The sequence below is a fragment of the Plenodomus lingam genome (genome assembly GCF_022343315.1).
Source record: "Plenodomus lingam strain CAN1 chromosome Unknown contig_18, whole genome shotgun sequence".
NCBI classification, from domain to species: domain Eukaryota; kingdom Fungi; phylum Ascomycota; class Dothideomycetes; order Pleosporales; family Leptosphaeriaceae; genus Plenodomus; species Plenodomus lingam.
Window position 1 is genome coordinate 366,975 of NW_027093935.1, and position 20,129 is coordinate 387,103.

The 20,129-nt window shown below is 52.5% G+C and overlaps 9 protein-coding genes across 9 annotated transcripts; 4 read left to right on the forward strand and 5 right to left on the reverse strand.

The window, feature by feature from the left end:
* Positions 1-25: 25 nt before the first annotated feature.
* On the reverse strand, positions 26-2,135 carry IAQ61_003556 (uncharacterized protein; the record flags this gene model as incomplete). Its single annotated transcript, XM_003837057.2, has 2 exons — positions 26-42; positions 95-2,135. The coding sequence occupies 2 exons, from the start codon at positions 2,133-2,135 to the stop codon at positions 26-28; spliced, it is 2,058 nt and encodes a 685-aa protein (XP_003837105.2).
* A 581-nt stretch (positions 2,136-2,716) lies between these two features.
* On the reverse strand, positions 2,717-4,848 carry MDV1 (Mitochondrial fission protein; the record flags this gene model as incomplete). Its single annotated transcript, XM_003837058.1, has 3 exons — positions 2,717-2,995; positions 3,052-4,674; positions 4,735-4,848. The coding sequence occupies 3 exons, from the start codon at positions 4,846-4,848 to the stop codon at positions 2,717-2,719; spliced, it is 2,016 nt and encodes a 671-aa protein (XP_003837106.1).
* Positions 4,849-5,412: 564 nt separating this feature from the next.
* Positions 5,413-6,733, forward strand: IAQ61_003558 (uncharacterized protein). Its single transcript, XM_066096013.1, has 2 exons — positions 5,413-5,605; positions 5,716-6,733. The coding sequence occupies exons 1-2, from the start codon at positions 5,538-5,540 to the stop codon at positions 6,443-6,445; spliced, it is 798 nt and encodes a 265-aa protein (XP_065953889.1). The 5' UTR covers positions 5,413-5,537; the 3' UTR covers positions 6,446-6,733.
* Positions 6,734-7,601: 868 nt separating this feature from the next.
* On the forward strand, positions 7,602-9,195 carry IAQ61_003559 (uncharacterized protein; the record flags this gene model as incomplete). The annotated part of the gene is made up of 3 exons (XM_003837060.1): positions 7,602-7,738; positions 7,787-8,975; positions 9,025-9,195. 3 exons carry the CDS (start codon positions 7,602-7,604, stop codon positions 9,193-9,195), a joined length of 1,497 nt encoding a protein of 498 aa, XP_003837108.1.
* A 462-nt stretch (positions 9,196-9,657) lies between these two features.
* On the reverse strand, positions 9,658-10,598 carry IAQ61_003560 (uncharacterized protein; the record flags this gene model as incomplete). The annotated part of the gene is made up of 2 exons (XM_003837061.1): positions 9,658-10,195; positions 10,258-10,598. The coding sequence occupies 2 exons, from the start codon at positions 10,596-10,598 to the stop codon at positions 9,658-9,660; spliced, it is 879 nt and encodes a 292-aa protein (XP_003837109.1).
* An 855-nt stretch (positions 10,599-11,453) lies between these two features.
* IAQ61_003561 (uncharacterized protein) lies at positions 11,454-12,857 on the forward strand (the record flags this gene model as incomplete). The annotated part of the gene is made up of 1 exon (XM_003837062.2): positions 11,454-12,857. One exon carries the CDS (start codon positions 11,454-11,456, stop codon positions 12,855-12,857), a length of 1,404 nt encoding a protein of 467 aa, XP_003837110.2.
* Positions 12,858-13,201: 344 nt separating this feature from the next.
* On the forward strand, positions 13,202-15,166 carry IAQ61_003562 (uncharacterized protein; the record flags this gene model as incomplete). Its single annotated transcript, XM_066096014.1, has 1 exon — positions 13,202-15,166. The coding sequence occupies one exon, from the start codon at positions 13,202-13,204 to the stop codon at positions 15,164-15,166; it is 1,965 nt and encodes a 654-aa protein (XP_065953890.1).
* Positions 15,167-15,656: 490 nt separating this feature from the next.
* On the reverse strand, positions 15,657-17,357 carry IAQ61_003563 (uncharacterized protein; the record flags this gene model as incomplete). The annotated part of the gene is made up of 3 exons (XM_066096015.1): positions 15,657-16,952; positions 17,003-17,273; positions 17,332-17,357. 3 exons carry the CDS (start codon positions 17,355-17,357, stop codon positions 15,657-15,659), a joined length of 1,593 nt encoding a protein of 530 aa, XP_065953891.1.
* A 365-nt stretch (positions 17,358-17,722) lies between these two features.
* Positions 17,723-18,151, reverse strand: IAQ61_003564 (uncharacterized protein; the record flags this gene model as incomplete). The annotated part of the gene is made up of 3 exons (XM_066096016.1): positions 17,723-17,815; positions 17,863-17,959; positions 18,117-18,151. The coding sequence occupies 3 exons, from the start codon at positions 18,149-18,151 to the stop codon at positions 17,723-17,725; spliced, it is 225 nt and encodes a 74-aa protein (XP_065953892.1).
* Positions 18,152-20,129: the final 1,978 nt, after the last annotated feature.

Below are 20,129 nucleotides of genomic sequence, written 5' to 3' on the forward strand. Positions count from 1 at the left end.
AGTTGTAGGCAAACTATGCATGAGCTCAGAAGTTCATCAAATCTGCAACATGATTAGTTTTGTGGAAGTCGAGAGAGTTGAGGATTTGACTTACCTCTGCCAAAAAGCGCCCGCTTGGTCCAGTCCATGGCCAAAAGACACCTCGTCCTGAAACTCACACTCTGCGCAAAGTATACACCCCTCCATAGATACACGGCCAAGAGGCCCCCACTCAACCCATATCCATTGTAATCAAAAATTGCGGCATTGCCGATATATGCCAGCGACCCAAGATGTTTATATTCAAACGTCTTGTACACGGCATCATCTAGATCCCCATAATCCACATCGTTCAGAGCCATGCCGGGCGCGGCCTGTGCCATCTTATTGAATTTTCGAGCAAGGTAGACGCCTTGTTGGTTCGCGCGCTGGGCGGTCGCGGGTAGTGACGTTAGCTTGGAATCAATTTGGTACAGCAACTCTCTAAGTTCTCCGAAATCGAGGGTCCCGGATTTATCCTTGTCGTATTGTTCGAAAAGTTTGTCGAGACGGCGGAGGTGGTTCGCGGCTTGGGGAAATCGCTGTTTGACGCGCTTCGCAACGCCGCGCCAATCGGAGTAGGTGATTGATAGATCTTGTGGGTCTTTGCCCTTTTCCCACGCGGTGGTGCGAAGGAAGTTCACGATGTGATCAGATACATTATTTTGAACAGTGGCACAATCGCCAATTGCATATACATCACCGAGAGGGGAGCCGTTTAGGCGAAGATGTGTGTCTGTTTCTAAAGCGTGTTTGTTATTCTGTCCGTCAAGCTTTGCGGCGAGACGTTTGCAGAAGTCGGTCTGGGAGACACCCGTGGACCAGAGGCAGAAGCCCATTGGGATTTCCTTTGTGATGACTTTGCCATTTTCGTCTTTTTGGCTGAAAAGAATCTTGTCGGCTCGGATCTCCTTGACGCGAGAATTGGTCAAGATGTCAACACTGTCGTGGGCGAAACGTGTTTCGGCGTATTGGGAGAGAGCTTCGTCGTAGGTGTTTAGGATATGGCTGCGAGACTGAATCACATGGACAGAGATTTCGTTGCGTAGGAGACGGGGATAGAGTTTGCACAGATCCTCGTTGAGCATGTCGTAGAGTTCGGCGGCGAATTCGACGCCGGTTGGGCCGCCACCGCAAACGACAAAGGAAAGAAGCCGCCGTCTTTCATCATCCGTTGTTGTCGGTAAACAGGCGCTTTCAAGATTGTGCACGACTTGGTTACGGATCAAGCGGGCGTCGCTGATGTCTTTGAGGAAGTGACAGTGCTCGAGACCTTTGACACCATGAGAGTTGGAGACTGAACCCACACCCACCACCAGCTTGTCATAAGGGACGTAAAAGCGCTGCTCAACACCCTTGGCATCAAAGGCCGAGCATTCGATGAGCTTCTCTGAGAAATCTACATCCTCAGCCTTGGCTTTGAGAAAATGTCCGTGTACCCTTCGAACTATCTTGCGCACAGGTTCGACGAGTGATCGCAATTCGAGCGTGCCGACGGTGGCTGATGGGAGCATGGGCGTAAAGAGGAAGGTGTTCGATGGCGATATGACAGTCACATGATATTCGTCTGGATTCAGTTGCTTCAATAGCGCCACGCTGCCCCATCCCGTCCCAAGTATAACCAACTTTGGCTTGTGTTTGACCTTTTTATTTTCGGCGCTGTCGTCATCGTCGACGAAACGGTCTGCAATGGGTAAGTTCTTAGGGCCTCCTCTTCTGGGGTTCAAAGCGAGTTCGGAGACGGGTATATCAGTTGCAATAGGGTCGTCATTGTACGTATACGCGTCGTAGATGAAGAAGGCGACTACGAGAGCGCCGCTCACCACGACAAAGGAGCCCAGGACAGCCGCTGTTCGGTAGGCCAGTTGTCCGACTCGCGATTTCGTGACGGGCAGCGGTTTTGTGGACAGTGACCGTATAAGTGTCGCCGAACTGGGCTTGAAGAAGGAGGCAGACTTCAGGCTTACTGCTGTCTGCTGTGTGCGGTTCGCCGGCCCTGCAGCCGTCGCACTGCTGGATGATGGTCGAATTGGACTTTGTAGTATTGATCGTGACAACCTTGTGGACGACAGTGAGGCTCTCGAGACCCGGAGAGCGGCGAGCTGTCGCGGCAGCATGGCGGCAGCAATGGCCTCCTGTTTTCCTTTTTCCTTTCTCTTTTTCCTCTGTTTTTTTTAAAAAATCCCTCGTTTCCAATTGCCTACCTACACAATGGTGCAATGGCTCAAATAAGATGTACGCAGAGGTGATTATGATTAATAGGAGAAGCGAATGTCTGGCAGAGGAGGATGTATCCTAAAACTTACTCGGAGCACGAAGTCGTGGAGTGACCATGCAGCTGGGAATGTTTATCGGTTGATCAGGATTACGTCACTTGTGACAGGGGTCTTGTGACAGGGGTTCATACCGCACGTTCACCCCTACCCCATCTATGGTCTCCCTTGACCGTCGCTTGTTGGCCCGCACATCATCCGCAGACTTCCATCGAGTCTCTAACTGCTCATTATCGTGACAGGTTGATAGCCCAATCCACTGGCTTGAACCTGTCCCGTTCGTAGGTAGTCTGCATCTAGACCTCGCTCATGACAAGGTAGTCGCCTCAGAGTGCATACATAGTATCTTACAAAGTCCTCGCTCTCCTAACAAGGCTCGCTATGCATACAAAACAACAATATGTACATAGATCTTGCACGATATGCTAGCACGACCACACACCAACCGTGCCATCCCGCCGCCCCTCAACAAGATATCCGTCCTTGATGCGCACATGTTCAATTACTGCATGAGATGTCTTGTCGTCTTGATCAACGCCAACACCAGGACCACAACTCCAGTGTCGGCCGTCTGTCTTGTCGTAAACTTTGACCACAGACTCACCAGCCGCCGAGACGATGCGGCGGGCATCGAACATCATGCTCGTGATGGCGTGATCGTAAGCATATGCATCTGCTATAGCGCCCGTGCGTAGGTCCCATATCTAGTCCTTCTATCAGTATAGAAAAGCGGCTGGGGGAGGTACAGAAAAAGACTGACTCGTATACTCCTGTCCATACTCGCGGTTACAAGATGCACATCATCAAACTGCAGCGAGGTAACCGGTCCTGTATGGCCCACCAGGCTCCTATGGACCTGACCGCTCCTTAAATCCCAAAGCCGTACCATGCCATCCGCCGTTCCACATGCCAGAGCTGCATCGAAGACTTGCACTGCACCTACAAAGTCGGCCGAAGCGTCCGTAGCACGGCCAGTGGGACGGAAGCTGTTCGTGCTTGCAGCTGTAGCTTCTGCTTGAGCAGCTGCCCAGAGAACATCTAAAGTTTGGACGCAACGGCCCTTGACCAGATCCCACTGACGTAGGGTCTTGTCGGCAGAACCAGAAACCAAAGTGTCACCACGGAAGTCGAGTGCCGTGACTTCATCAACGTGAGATTCGAGAGAAAATAGAGGAACGTCTTGCATGATAGTTGCGGGTGGTGGGGGCGGAGCATCAGATGGGTTTTCAAAGGCCAAACCGTCGTCCTCGCCTTCGTCTTCATCATTGTGCTTGTTGATTCGGTTGTTCATGGGTGCATACTCCGCTTTGCTCAGGTCCCAGAGGCGAATAGTTGCGTCCTTTGAGCCAGTGGCTACGATGTTGTCCTCAACCTGCAAGCAACGCACGGAGGAGAGATGACCCTCGAGCATGCCTATGCAGTTTCCCGCGCTCAGATCCCATACTCGTACTGTGTCGTCCAATGCTGCGGTGACGAGCATGCCCCACGGTGCGTCAAAGTCCAGAGCCGTGATGGAGTCCATGTGTGCGGGCAGCTCTTTGATCTTAGACCCTGCCTGTAAGTGCTCGTGTAGTATAGGCATAGATTTGCGATGTGCTAGTCTACGCTTGTTCTTAGTCCTTGGCGAGTTAATCTTCTGGTATATCGACTCCGACATGAAGTCGTCTGACGCTCCCTCTCCTGACGCATCCGAACGCGGACTCAGAGTCTTGGGGGCCAAAGCCGCTTCATCTTCCAGCTCTTCTTCCAGGTCCTCGATTTGGTTGTCCACATTCAGCAAGTCTTGTTCAAGCTCCGACTCTTCCATCTCTAATCCAGCCAAACGATCCAGCACCATTTTGCGCATGGTGTTGAGATTTGCGATTTTGTCATCGATTTCGTGGATTTCCGCCACACACATGTGTTTTCGCACGGCCATCATCTCTAGTCGGTGTGTCATACTGTGTCTCTGGTTACGCAGCTTCTGCATAGAAGGCGGTACGTTCTTGTCATCTTCATCATCGCCACCGCCAATCAGTCGTTGCCCGCGCGCATTGTGCCTGCCGTGCTTCTTCCCCCGGGTGAGAGGCTCGTCGGGGACACTGGCTTGGAAGCCTTGGAAAAGAGAGAACTCGTGATCGTCTTCGGGTATATTGTGCAGGATATCGTCGGGGATGTAGGCCAGCGCTCGCTGTTGAATCTCGGGAACGGAAATACGCGACCGCACGATTTCGCGGGGAGTGGTTTGGGCGAAGGAGAAGACGGATCGTTGTAACATGGGCCGTCGAAGTTCGCGGTGGAGCTCCCCCAGAGCCGTCTGGTAGTGTTGACCCACGGCGTCGCCGCCGATCAAGCTGCCCGCCGTGGCCGACACCTTTTTCCCAAAGGCTTGCAGATGGCGCGTCTGGAGACAATGTTAGCATCACCTGCCGGAAGGCCAATACATGGACATGGGAACGGCTACATCGGGCAGTGCACCCATCAGGCTCGAGCCTATGTCGCTGTCTGGAGATTGTGGGCGCGGGCTGGTCGATCTGCCACGTCCTGGCGAGCCATTGCGAGCGTAGGACGAGGCCATGCGAGCAGCAAGAGCAGAGATGGCAGCAGTGTTGAAGAAGCAGTAGCAGAAGTAGTAGGAGCGACAGCGACAGTTACGACTAGGATCAGAAGCGGGTAACGACAGTTAGAATTGTGCGCAGTGCAACGAAAGGCCGTCTTAGATCATTCTTTGTGGGGGTTGATTTTCAAAAATAAAAATAAAACTATACAAAAAGGTGACAGTGCGAGTTAGAGCAAGATACACGACAGGCCAATGCGGGGTGAGGCGGCCGTGTAAACGATGTGACAAAGTTCGCGTAACTCGGTAGTAAATGGCGACGATGGCGGCTATGGTGGTGGTGGTGGTGGTGATGGTGGTGGTGGTACATAGTGGCAGTTTCATCCTTCATGCAGCTCTCCCATCGGTAAGGTGCTGCGTCATTCCGCCGACCGACCGACCGACCGCCACCTGCCCGCTGTGTCCAAGCCGGGAGCCGATGGTTAACTTGAGAGGAGGGGGGGGGGGGGCCGGGAGCCGTGTGGGGCAGGGAGTAAGACGGGGGGAAGGAGATGGACGCTTACCGGTACAGCCCGTACCAAAACGTTCAACATTCACCCAACTTTACTTTTGGCGGCTGATTGAGCCAAGGCAGGTGAGAGGCAGGTGACAAAGGCCGCATGAAAACTAGCAAATAACAAATAACATCAACTAAGCCACTCGACGCACACATGGATGTAATTGATCTATCCGACGCTTCCAAGGCGCTCGATCTGGCCAACATTCGCTTCCAGCTCATGTAAACACTCCCCACCATCCCGCCTACCAGCCGACTAAGCAGCTCCGTAACGCGTTGCCTTGTGCCCATGATGGTGCCCCGCGAATAGATGCTGACCACAACCATTGCAGCCGCCTTGAGGACACAATCACCTTCTATCTCATCGAACGCGTCCAATTCCCCCTCAACTCTGCGATCTACCAGCCCGGCGGCGTCGACATAGGCGAGCCCGACATCAGCCTCTTTGACTGGATGCTGCGTGAACAGGAGCGCCTGCACTCCCTCGTCCGCCGCTACCAGTCCCCCGACGAATACCCCTTCTTCCCAGACGCCCTGCAAGAGCCCATCCTCAAGCCCCTCGACTATCCGCAGATCCTGCACCCCAACGACGTCAATGTCAATGCCCTCCTGAAGGACTGCTACATCAAATATATCCTGCCCGCAGCTTGTTCGCAAAACGACCGCGAGGACCGCGGAGAGTCTCGAGAAAACTACGGATCGAGCGCGACGTGCGATGTCCTCACCATTCAGTCGCTGTCACGCAGGATACATTTTGGCAAATTCGTTGCCGAGGCCAAATTCCAGAAAGAGCCCGAGCGATTCGCAAAGCTGATCAAAGCAGAGGATCGACAGGGTATTGACGAGGCCATCACGAATGCAGCTGTGGAGAAGAAGGTCTTGGAGCGACTACGCTTGAAAGCCAAGACGTATGGCACCGACCCTGATCTGGGCGCGAATGGCAGCTCCAAGGTGAACGCTGATGCCGTCGTGGCCATGTACAAGGATTGGATAATCCCATTAACCAAAGAAGTCGAGGTCGAGTACTTGATGCAACGGCTCAAGGGCACTCAGTGGGAGTAATCACCTCAATATTTGTGCATACGCTCCCGCGTACAAAATCTGTACACTATAATTTAGATACATGTTGTACAGATCTAATGCCCCTGCGTCTTTGAAGCTCGATGCTATCAAACGTCCTCGCTCTGCATTACTTGTGTGATGCGCTGTGTTATAGACTGGCCTTAAGGGAGAATATAATAAGCGTTAATAATAGTATTTAGTATCTTAAAGGAGAGGTAAGCCCTCTATACCTTTTTATAGGTGTGTAGCGTGTTTACTTAGTAGTAGTAGTAGTCTCTACCTATCTTTTATTAGACCTAGGCTTAGGTATAAGCCTAAGCCCTTTATATACCCCTAACCTTCTCTAGAAGCTATTATAAAATTATCTTCTTAGGGATTTAGAGCTATATCTTTATCCCTTTCTAATTTATACTAGGCTTTATTACTATATCCTTAGGCTTTATTATTATATCTTTTATATTCCTTCTTAATATAACAATAGTGCAGAATTGTTTGCCTATTATTTTATGCCAAGTTAGCCCTAATAACAGCCTAAGTTGCTAATGTATGTAGAGAGCAGCTCGCCTATATTAGAATAGGTATATTCTTCTTATCCTTTTATACAAGACCTATAGGTATAGGAATCTTATCCTTTTCTATACAGACGCGCACTCCTATATGCCTTCGAGTCGTATAGGATACCTTTTGGATGCCCTACCTACCTGCGTCGTTACAATTAGTTCATGCGGGTATTAGAATATCTGCTAGAAGAAGGTCTTTCCGCTACAAACTGCATATCACCTAAGGGTCTGCGACTAGGAGGTCAAAGAGTGTGCTTAAAGAATAGCGAGTCTCGTTAGACTTGGCGCACAAGACCAATGTGGCGCGCATTAGAGGGTAGCACCCAAAAATCGCTTAGTTTTGATAACAAGAATATACTGTACGAATTAAACCGGACAGCGGAAGTGCAAAATCGACTCAACCCCATCCAGAAGGTGATATGTCTCGACACTTGGCAGGCCCGCTCTTGCTCTTGGACCTTCTCTTTTGAACACAGGCCTGTATGTCAGAGTGGGTTCACGATGCTTTTGCGTCTAGGATATCAGTATAATAAATACTTGATTGCCAGGGTCATGTCTGCTGTTAGTCCCTCCCTTTCCTCGGATTCCACCAAAAAATGAAGATTCAACATGGCATTACGTTCGCGTGCGCTGCGCATGTCTATGCGGCTGCGTTTCCGGCCACAACCTATGGCGACAAATTACGGCCATTTGTGTCTTCCCAAGAGATCCAATCTGCAATCAAGACAGAAAAGTAATTCACGGTATTATTTTTTTAAACATGTTTGTTGATCAAATCCAGGTTGATGGGCAATTTGGAGGCTTTTGATTCAATCGCCAAAGCCAACGGTGGCAATCGAGCTTTTGGCCTTCCAGGTTACGCTGCATCAGTTGACTACATCCTTTCGAAAACTCAGAACACGAACTTCAAGACATGGGTGCAAGACTTCCCCGCACTGTTCTTCAGAGTCGAATCGATCAAATTCACCGTCAGCAACACATCCTACCATGTCATTGGACTCTCCTACTCTCCCTCTACGACACGTGAAGGTCTGACCGCACCTCTTGTTCTAGGCGCTTCTGGTCCAGAAGGATGTAATGTGGCTGCATACGACAACATTGATGTGCAAGACAAGATTGTGCTGGTACAGCGAGGCACATGCCCAGACGGCACGACCCTTGCCGGCAGGATAAAACCAGCCGTTGCCGCGGGCGCCGCGGCAGTCATCCTATATTCCGATGTGATCACTCCCGTGACTGGAGGCACGCTATCCAACCCTAATCCTGAAGAGTATAGACCTTCTGGGTATATCAACTTGGCCGACGGTGAGCCTCTTGCGGCCCGACTCCGCGCTGGAGAGAGCCTGGAAGCGTACTTTCAACAGACTCAGACTGTCGAGACACGCATCACACAAAATGTCTTTAGCGAAACAAAGGATGGAGATCCATCCAACGTCATCATGCTCGGTGCTCACCTCGACAGCGTTCAAGCCGGTGCCGGTATTAATGATGATGGTTCTGGATCTACACTCATCCTCGAGCTTGCCAAGGCCCTTCGCAAGTTCCGAGTGAAGAACAAGGTCCGCTTTGCATGGTGGGGCGCCGAAGAAAACGGACTCCTAGGCTCCAAGTACTATACCCAAAATTTGAATGTTACAGAGGCAAACAACATTCTTACCTATCTCAACTTCGACATGGTGTCTCGCGGCTATTACGGTGTATTTGACGGGGACGGTAGTAGCTTCAATCTTACAGGTGCTCCTGGCTCAGGAGCCATCGAAAAGCTCTTTGTGGATCACCTTACTCAAAACGGGATCAACGTCACCGCTGCCCGCTTCACGGGGGGAAGTGATTATCAATCATTCATGAACATTGGCAAGCCAGTTGGTGGTTTGTTCACAGGCACTGGAGTGGAACAGGATCCATGCTATCATCAGGCGTGTGATTCTATCGATAACCCGAACCCGACCACACTCACCATCAATGCCAAGGTACGCAAGCATCCGTTTTTCCCCTTTGACTCGAGGCTAATCTCTTCAGGCTGCTGCACACGTACTATCCATCCTAGCAACAAAAGGGACGGAGTTGATTCCCCAGAGTCCAGTCAATGCCAGTATGATCACCTCAAGAGGTCTTGTTGGCATTGAGCCCCAATGGACAGTCCCAGTCGAGGGTGACGATCATTCGTCAACCTGTGGTCATGAGATCTAGGAGTAATTAGAGCCAGTGCTATTTACTTGCAACATCGTTAAAGAACACACACTTGCCGTATCTCCTATTTCAGCAGTGCAGACCCTGTATTGTTGCGCATATGATTGTCCTGTGAGAGGTAACCGTTCCAGGTCCACCAATGGATGCGGCAAACGCTGACGGTCCTCGTAGTAGGGAGAAGGTTCAAATTCATGCAAGATCCTCGTCTATTTCCAGAAAGGCTCGGGTAAGGCACTTACATACTTGATATACAAGCAGTAGCATGATTAGTGCAAGATGGTAGTACTTCACATCACTATAGCTCTGAAACTTCAGCAACCTATCTGCGTCTCCTCCCCGTGTTCCATGAAGATGCTTAAGTCTCGGACATGAGGCCGTGACTCATATATACCGCTAACTCGTTTCTTCGAGATAAGATGACCGGAACGTAGGCGCATCTTGGGAAGAGATCAATCGGTGGATTCAATCCTGGTGCAGCAAGGGCGTCTGCTCGTCGTCGCCTGCCAGCGAACCAGGCAGATTCCCCCCCGTAACAGCCTTGGCGTCTTTTCGTTGCCTCCACGTGAAGATTAGGCTCATAACAAGCAAGCAACCTTGCAGACAGCCTGTAAATATAAAGAGACCCCATGCACTCCATCCTGCTGGGCCCAGTCTAGCATACAAGCTAGCAGCAAAAACAAAGCTTCCAGGGGTTTGTATGCACATCATGGGAATGGAGAGGCTCCCAATTTCCTGCAGTCTCCAAGTCATGAGGATCTGGGGGATGTACTGGATCGCGGCCAAGGCAGTCGCAAGCAGACCTAGAAAGTTTGCCCATGCTTGGACATGAGAGGGAAGCGCGTAGACGAAGACGACAGAGCCAACAAAGGCTACAATGAAGAAGGCAAGGGAGATGGCAAGAACGAGCACGGCCTCCTTCCAGGTAGGCATACTTGTGTCTTGCTGCTCGGCGGCGGCTGCGGGAGGGCTACGGGGAAAGAAGACGAGAAAGAGCAGCATGCTAAGAATCGGCCAAGTCAGCCATAGTACGTGTAGGCCAGGAATAGGGATCGATCGACGTACATGAAGAAGAAACACGACCACTGCACGCCAATTTGCACAATGCCCAGCAATGCAGCCACGCAAGGAAAGGAGCCAATGTCAGCACAGCAGGCCATGTCAGCGGTGCTCTGCGGAAGGGTCAAGATGTTGGCGATGCTGGCTGTGCCTGAGACGGTGCCCAGCAGCACAAACATGGGGCTGAGGCCGCGAGAGGAGCGTCGCGAGATGATCTTGTAGTGCTGCGGAAGGTAGGATACGAGGATGCCCACGACGATGAAGAGGGACACGGCAAAGTTGAGCAAGTCTGGATGAGCCAGCTCGCGACACCTCTGTGTGTGGCCATCGGGAGGCGACATGTTCATGATGGAAGATTATCTAAGGTTTAGGTACTGGAAGAGGTAGAGAGGTAGGGCTTGTTGTAGTGGTGGTGGTGGTGGTGGGATCGTCTGTGAGTGTTTGGTGTTTTTATTATTATTATTATTTCTCTTCACTGAATGATGCAGTTGTCCATCGATGGATCCGTCGAGTCCTCACAGAGAGGTTGGGACGTGTTGGACGGCTTGGACGGGTTACGTGTTGGATGTGACGTGTTGGACGGCTTGAAGTGCTGACAAGGTTGCGTGGGTGGGTTGACGTGACGGACGTGTCATGTGCGCGTTGCCGCGGCAGTTGCAACCGAACGCGTCTAGGTAGTGCCTGGCCTGGTAGCAGGGAGTACGGTGGGTTGGGTGGTACCTGCCCTGATCAATGGATGGCTCTTTCTTGCCTCGGCTGGCTCCATGCTAGCGGCTGGCCAACACACGCCCTACATACCAACCGTCAGTCATGAGAGGCGAGGCCTGGGGAGCACTACACACAAAAGCACACACGCATACTCTACCACATTACTGTTCCTGTGGTGGTAGTCTTGTGGTAGCAGTATCACACACTACATACCACCGTACACTCACTCTACGCGGTGCTATCTGCCATAGCATACTGTGTAGTCCCTGCTTCTCTATTCAGACTCTCACCACCTACCACCTCGTGCAGTTCGCCATGCCATGCATGCAATCATGAGTAGCAACAGCCAATACTCAACACCTCATATATAACAACAGCTATTACAACAACAACGACGACGACGACGACGAAGAGAACGACAACAACAACAACAACAAGAACACGAGAACAAGAATACCAATCGCATCCATCCATCCATCCGTCCGTCCTCCATCATGGAGTTTCTGCCGGCCCTCCAGAATGGCGTCGACGACCTCAAACCCTCCCTTTTCGAGCTGCTCTCGGAACAACAGCTCGCCTCGCTCCTGCCACCCTCGCTCCGCTACCTGCTCGCCATCTCGACCCATCGATACCCGCGCTATCTGCTTCCCGTGCTCAACTCGTTCGATGAAGTATACGCCCTAGTCATGCTCCTCGTGGAACGCCACTTCCTCCGCACCTATGGCGGCTCCTTTACCGAGAACTTCTACGGCCTCAAACGCGCCCGCGTGTTGCGCGTCAAGGGCGGAGAGATACCGCGTGCCCAGCTCGGCGCCAGCGACAGTGTGCGCGATGCCGTCAAGCTGGGGCCAGCGGATGTCTGGAAGAACCTCGCTGTCCTCGTTGGCTTGCCATGGCTGAAGCGCAAGTTGGATGAGGGCTACGATGTCCACGCGGCTCATGCCAACCTCCTCGGCCCTGCCTACCAGCGAGAGCGCAATAGCCCCACCCCGGGCGCGACCATCAAGCAGAGGCTCATGCACTACTACAAATGGTTTCTGCGCAACATCTACCCCAGCGTGAACGCGGCCTACTACTTCTCCTTGCTCGTCTTCAACATGGCCTACCTGTTCGACGGCACCAAATACCACTCGCCCTTCATGTGGGCAATCGGCTCGAGGATTCGCAGACTGGGCGACGCAGATCACAAAGCCATTGCGCTGGCCACAGCCCCCACCAAGGTCAGCCCTGCGCGGCCGGGAGAACGAGGCTCGCTCTTCTCACCCCGAAACCTGGCTCGCACCGTACAGCCGCGGCTGTTGAGCTCCCTCAAGATCCTCTTGCCCACTAGCATATTTGCTCTCAAGTTTCTGGAATGGTGGCATGCATCAGACTTTGCACGCCAATTATCGAGGAAAGCGGCCGAGAACATCGACCTGCCGCCGCCCATCCTACCCTCATTACCGCCGACGGCAAAGCAGATGCTCTCCAACCAGAAACATGTCTCGGAAAAGATGTACGATCCGTCGGCTCTTACGGACAAGCCACAACGCATCGACCCCCCAATATCCTCCTCGACTCTCCTCCCCATACTGACTGTACCCTCGCCGCCCTCGTCACAATTTTGCCCCATCTGCGTCACCCCCATCATAACGCCAACAGCTTCGCCAACAGGCTTCGTCTACTGCTATACATGTATACATCGCTGGGTGGCAGGAGACCATGACCGCCAAATTGCATTCATGGAAGGCGCGGCTGGCTTCAGGAGGGACGGCCGAGGAGGCGAAATCGAAGACGAAGGATGGGGCACCGAAGAAGGTAGCCGAGAGGGGAGGTGGGAAAGTGGAAAGGGAAGAGACGCGGTCACTGGCAGAAGAGTCCTTGGTGGAACGGAAGGTTTGAGGCGGGTTGTGGTGTAGTTTTTTTTTTTAAGATTTATGTTCAGGATACCACTTAGCTGCATTGCACTGCAGCATTTATAATCACTTTCCTCTCTATCAAAGCACCCGTTCAAAGCCATGTCTCGCGGCCAAGATGATGTGCACATGCATAAGGCGTCTGTGAAAGGCTGCTGGAACACAGGGCGTGGAGCTAAGCCTCAAAGATCTTAGCTTAGAGACATCAAATGTGCAAGCGCGAGCCATTGCTTGTCATCCAGATTTTAATCACGACCCAACGTCCCTTCTGACTGTAACATCTAGCTCGCCATCGTTCCGCCCCAGTGTCCTCTTGGGCCAGTCATGCTTGGTTTTCAAGGACATATATGAAGAATCTGCTGGAGGCGGGAAATCTGCCGGATCTTCTACCAATGGCTCCACCATTATCTTCGTCTCAGGCGCATTCCGTACAAGACTTTGCAAACGATGTCACATCCCAGATGGAAGGCTTCGCGCAGTCACAGGACCTTGCCGAAGAGTCCATCGCCCGAGATCTAGAGGAGGATACTTTGGCTTCTGAAGATGAGGACACTGACGATTCTTCTTCCGGATCGTCCACCGTCCGTCAATTTTCCATGATAAATTCCTACCGTCGGCCGTCATATGCCAATCCTGGAGCCCGATCCACAGCCATGACATCTTCTAGTGTGCCAGAACGCAAATCCTTGTCCGCCTCATGGAAGAAGCACAGCTATCTATCGAAAAGGGAACGCGAGGCAGTCCGGGATGAAGAGCGGAGTTTGCTCCGTGATAACAACTTGATTCCCTCGAAAGAGCACAGATCAGGAAGTGCAGGTCCCTCGGATCGTTTGGGTAATAAATTGTCCTTTTCAGGGCTGAGAAGGACGAAAAGTACGCCGGATGAGGAGTCAGCCATCGATCGAGCCTCTGAGCGGACAGCTCTACTAAGAGGTCCGAATCAATCGTCGGATGAGACGTATGTCACGCCTCGGAAGATTCAGAAGACTTGGGGCGAAGCGGTAGCTGCCGGAAAGATCAACACCAGCTGGCAACGAGAATCCAAGGTTCTCGCAAAGAGCTCGGGGCCACTCATGTTGACCTTTTTGTTGCAGTACAGCTTACCGGTCGCTAGTGTGTTTACCGTAGGGCACATTGGCAAGACGGAACTCGGTGCTGTGAGCTTGGCGAGTATGACTGCTTCCATCACAGGATATGCCGTCTACCAAGGCCTGGCCACATCACTAGATACCCTCTGTGCTCAAGCATACGGCTCCGGACGCCTACATTTAGTCGGACTGCAACTCCAGCGCATGTTGTACTTTCTTCTCCTGATCACAATTCCAATCTCCGTGATATGGGCCTTTGGTACACAAATATTATCATTGATTGTTCCAGATCAGGAGACCGCACGACTTGCAGGCCTCTACCTCAGAGTCTTGATTTTCGGAGCGCCCGGATATGCCGCATTTGAGAGTGGTAAGCGCTACGTACAGGCACAAGGAATCTTCAACGCGACCATGTACATTCTCCTTATCTGCGCTCCTCTGAACGCTTTCTTGAACTGGTTCATGGTCTGGCACCTTGATTGGGGCTACATCGGCGCACCAATCGCCGTATCCATCACCGAGAATATTCTTCCCATAGCCCTGTTTCTATATGTGCGATTCGTCGACGGCTATCAGTGCTGGGGTGGCTTCGACAGACGTGCGCTGAAGAACTGGATGCCCATGATCAAACTTGCATTACCAGGTTTAATCATGGTTGAGGCTGAATTCCTGGCGTTCGAAATTCTGACACTGAGCTCAAGCTGGCTTGGTCCAACTGAGCTCGCCGCGCAGAGTGTACTCGGTACTATCACCGGAATCACGTTCCAAATCCCCTTCCCAATGAGTGTTGCAGCTTCAACTCGCATCGCGAACCTGATCGGAGCCACGTTGGCTGTGCCGGCAAAGACCGCTGCTAAAGTCGCAATCTTCGCTGCCGTACTAGTCGGTATTTTCAACCTCCTGTTGTTATCGATATTCCGAGAAGCCATTCCCCGACTGTTCACACCGGACGAAGATGTCATCAAGCTTGTGGCCGCACTACTTCCACTGTGCGCAACCTTCCAAGTCTTTGATGCACTGTCGGCCAATTGTAACGGCATATTGCGTGGTCTGGGTAGGCAAGAAATTGGCGGATATGTTGGCCTGTTTGCGTACTACATGGTCGGCATACCGATCAGCTTTGGTACGGCGTTTGGGCCATTACAATGGCAACTATACGGACTGTGGACGGTAGGCCCAATCATGCGAATGATCATCCACAAGGCATATGCTAATCACGATTAGGGGCCGGCGGTCGCTCTTGGAATTGTTGCAGCCATCGAAGGGTGGTTCATCTGGCGTTCGAGTTGGGAAAAGGCGGTCGAGGATGCAAAGGCCAGGAATGCTGCCAATTAGGTCAAGCATGCTGGCGAGACTGACATTTTCGAGCCAGTCCGTTGCGATAGGCGGATGGGGTAAGACAGCATCGCATATGTAGCCTAAGCTCAAACCGTTTCACAATGGTGAGCATCTCAATACAGCGTACTCGTGCCCCAAAACAAGACATTAGACTCATTGCCTAGAGACAATCACAAGACAGTCAAGACAGGCGAATGGAAGAGGCTAGGCCAGCACGCAACATCCAGTGCTGTACAAGGCCAAGTCAGCCGTGCCAGCAGTCTTGAACCTCTTCGCAGCCTTTTGGGAGAAGTAAGGAGTAGTTGAAATAGCAAGCAAAAGGTATCTAAGTCCGCCGCCAGCCAACGCCATCCCAACTCACGCACAAGAAAGAGCATCAAGGTATACTCTGCTCCATCTCTGTAATGTAGAGTTTGATGTGGCTTTCCATCTTGAGATACTCGTCGTGCGCAGCGTGTACCTCGTTCTCAATGTTGTCTTTGAGCTCCGCCATCTTCTTCTCGGTCTGTTCAATGCGCACACGACGCCTCTCCATCTCACGGCCCTTCTCGCTCCTCTCTTCGGCCAGTTTGGCGTGCGTCTCTCCAAGTTCTTCCATGCGTTTCCGCGCTCGTTCGGCTTCGTCGTCGGCCTTGGATTTGAGTTTGTCTGTTCGCGCGTTGATGTTGCTGAGTTGTTTCTGGAGAAGACGTTCTTGTCGCTCAACGTCACGCACATTATTACTGCGGTCTGCCAATGCATCTCTGTGCCTTCCGGCCTTGGCAAGTTCCTCTTCTTCCCTTGCGAGATCGGCCTGGACGTCTGTGAGAAGTCGGGTGCAAGAGGTGACGTCGGTGGCTACAACAGCAAACGAGTCTGTGGAGGTCTGGAGAGCGCGCGCACGGCGGTCAAGGGCGTCGATTTGGGTCTTGTCGGTCGAAAGACGATCGTTGAGGTCACGCAACGAGTCTTCCAGTGCAGTTGGACTTTGTTGTGTATAGGGCTTCAGCTTGAGCACCTCGCGTTGAACGTTTTCCTTGGCTTCGACCTTGTGCTGAAGCAGCTCCTTGAGGCGATTTTGCTCAGCCCGTGCCCGTTCTAGCTTGTCGGCAACGGCCTCCTGGCCCCTCTTGAGCTCAAGCAGTCTGTTTTTAAGCTCATTGTTACGCTTCTCCTTCTCCTGCATCAGCTTCTGAGTTGCTGCGCGATTGCGCTCCAAATCTGCCAGCTGCATCTCCTTGGCCTGCTTGTCATTGTATAGCTGCTCGATGCGAAGCTTAGTGCGTTCGGCTTTGTTGAAGTGTTCGTCAATGACCTCGGTTTGCGACTCGCGAAAGCGGATGAAGTTGATCATGTAGGAGAATATCTTGACCAGACGACCGTGTGTGGGCTTGTAAAGATCGTTGAAGGTGAAGTCGTGGATGCCACACTCGCGCAGAAGTTTTCGCAGAATGACGAAGAAGGCCATTAAATCGCGCGTGTCGCTGGTGAAGATGCGCTCTGCATCCTGCCCACACATGTCTTCGGCCGCTGCACGCACAGCGGGCGCAACTACTTCGCGTGTAGTGTTCATCAGCAGTTCGGCCAGCCACTCGAAGACCTTTTGGATGATTTGAGGGTTCGGCTTCTGCAGATCCGAGACGCTGAAGCTGATGCCAATGTCTGTAATGCATCCCGCAATTTCGCTGTCGGGCTGTCCTTTGTGAGTCTGAATCGCTTTGAGAGAGACGGATTCGCTCGTACCAAGGTCATGAATGCATCGTGCTCATTGGCTGCGGGGGCGCGCTGTTGCTGATGCTGCGTTGTTGTGCGCGCCATACTCATGCGCGGATGATACGACATGTTGCCGGGCGGGGTGCTGAATCTCTTTTGTTGCGTTATTGCTGGAGTGTGGAGTTGTGATGGATTGTAGCCTACCCGCTGTTGTGCTAACAGTAATGTTTGTTTACCTCTCCCGTCCTGTTGGCTGGGCAGGACTCGTGGATGGGTCAATCGGCCATTTGCGAGTCTATGCCTAATCCAGATTAGTTTACTCCACCTGAACATCTAGTCATACTACTCGTTACGCTTACCAGGTGCACCTGCAGTACTGGCCCATTTCTCACGTGACAGCAGACTTTCATTTCCTGCAGCATGCCTTGCTGCCGAAAGTGTGCTTGCTTGGGCGCACTTCCATGCTCTTGTAGCAGCCAGAAAGCCCTCTCGTGTCACGCCCGATGCATGGACATCTACAGTAAATAGGCACGTTAGGGTGCGTACGGTATCTCCAGAGTGGGTACGCCTGGGCCATGACACCAAGTTTGGCCGAGCATCGAGCTCCCGTACGCCGTTCGCATCAATGCTGATCCTCTGCGCGGACCATGCCATGTTCCCGACTGGTACTGGTCATAGCCTAGAGTAACAGTACAAGCACATACTCTTGAGTAAATGGACACGACACATGTGCACCCATTCGATCTGAAACTAGTCGAACTTGTGGGCCTGGTAAGACAGGACTGAGCACGATACAGGAACGGGGCAAAACAGCAACATGCCACGCTCATCCTGTTGCACAGCCTAAGTTGGCTAAGTTGGCTGAAATGTAGACTCATCCAAGACGGAACCTTGAAGCTCCCGAGGTGGGAGTCGCTCGACTCGATATCGATAGAAGTGATCGAGTGTCTGCTTTGGTCCAGGGTAGTTGGGTGGATAAACTTGTATCTACTAGCTATTCAGTACTGTACAGTACAACGCAAGATTGTCTGATCATTGATGTCGCCGTGGTAGGAGACTAGGGGGGAGGTTGGAGACGGCGAATCGGGCTGGGATGATTGGGGACAGTGTGCGGCGAGGTGGCCCCATGGATGCGGCCACTGACCGTTTGCTGGCTGCAAGGCCGACGTGGCTTTCCATGTTCCGTCGACAGTCAATACTTTGGGGCAGCATGCCTATGCATGATGTCACTGTACGAGTGAGCTGTCGCTGCGAGGGCGGAGAACGACGAGCACTCTAGGCTGATCGGGAGAAGAGGTAGGTGTCGTTGAGCCCACACAGCAGCTCATGTCTGTAGCAACACACGAGACTACAGTGAGAGAGAGTGTGTGGGGCAGGTACCAGTACATACTCTACATACACAGTAGACAGCCAGGCCAGGCTGAGGAAGCAGTCCCGTCAGTCGCTCGGTGCATTGGCGGCGTCCATGTTCGGGCTGGGCGGGACGGGGATCGAATAGATGACCTTGGGATGGGATGGTGAACGAGAGTCGCATGGCATGGCATGGCTGGGCTGGGCTCGGACGATGGTGGCGCTGGCCATATCGAGCCTAGTCAGATGGGGCCTCTTAACGGTGGCAGCCCAAAGCCGAAGTTTCGACAAGATTTGACGAGCGTTTGAAGAAGGCCTGGTACACTAGTACAGTACGACACTATACTATACCTAGGCGGGAACCTTTCTATGTATACATACTTGGGCCTGTCAGGTGCGAGGCAGGGCCTACTGTGTTAGATGGACGGCTGCTCAGCCTGGGTGAGGATGACCTTGCCACACCATCCATGGAGGCGCTGCGGGCTGCCCACTGGTTTGGGCGCGCCAGTGACCGAGAGATGGACGATTCCACAAGCTACTCCTATACCTACTCTAAGTGTACTCTACTCTACCTAAGCAGTAGAGTACTGCAGTGTAGGGACAATACTATTGGCCGATGGGACTCTCTGCCCTCTTCACTCCTGAACTCTGAAGGGCTGGAGGGCTGGAGGGCTGGAGGTTGTGGAGGGGGGGGGGGGGAGCAGGGACCCTTGCAAGGGCGGTTTGGGCGAAGGGGGGCCCGAGCAGCCAGCCAGGCCCACAGCTTGGTTATGTATCGGTATGTGGAGTAGCCGTCTAGGTACTAGTTCTCTCGGCTAGTTTGAGGATCACGTTACTTGTCTTGTGCTATGAAAATAGCCAGGATGTAGCAGTGGCAAATCACATGATACTCAGACTACCCGAGCGCATGAGTAGAGAGTAACAGTGTATACTGTACATACTCTACCATGTACGGTACACATCATGTACTATACCTACCTAGTAGCACCATGATCCGCTCACTCTGGCTTGCTTTTTGGCACCTGCAGTTTTCTTTTGGGTATCCCAACACACACACACACACACCGTGTGTATCGTACATTCCTTTCACATGGCCCCCTGTCTTCTGCACAAGGCTGGGCAGGTACCGGTACTTGGGTAGTAGGCAAGACGATACGAGTCCATGGACAGGACCCATCACATGTACACAGTAGTCTCGAGCATTCTACATGCCCATGCATCTACCTACCTACCTACCTACCTACCTACCTAGGTACACAGTCGTCAGTACTATCTCGTGCCTCTGCCGGGGTATCCATACCTATACACACACGGGAGCGCTGTACCTGCGCAGGGCAAGGCGTCAGCAGTCCAGGGTCTCGAGGCTGTTCCTTGAATCAAAGTCGAAAAGGGCCAGGCTAAGGTGTATCTTTGGTCTCGTCCAGCACACATTGTAGACTCTCCCTCGGACAGAGTACTGCGTGTTGTACTAGAAGTGTGGGTGGGGCACCTACCATGGTAAAGTTCACCCGTGCGACCAACGAGGTCCAGCCCGCAGCCGTCTTTTTCTTCCCAAGATTCAGTGGATCCCTTACATCACACACGCCTCCAGACTCGCCAGCAGCCAGCCAGCCCTCGGCGCCGTGAATGACCACGCTCCAGCTCGCACGCTCGCACGCTCCCTTGAGCTTCTCTCTTCTCCCGACTGACCCTGTCCTGTCCTGTCCTGCTATTCCTGCCCGTTCATCTACCTCCAACACCCAACCACCCTTTACACGCACGTACACGCCTGCCTGTCTGCAACGCCCACCCCTTTGCTAGCAGCTTC

Bases quoted from the DNA above. Each gene is read 5' to 3' on its own strand.
- IAQ61_003558 (XM_066096013.1), top strand. From the start codon at position 5,538: ATGGATGTAATTGATCTATCCGACGCTTCCAAGGCGCTCGATCTGGCC. The intron at 5,606-5,715 runs GTAAACACTCCC...CAACCATTGCAG, and splicing joins AACATTCGCTTCCAGCTCAT to CCGCCTTGAGGACACAATCA.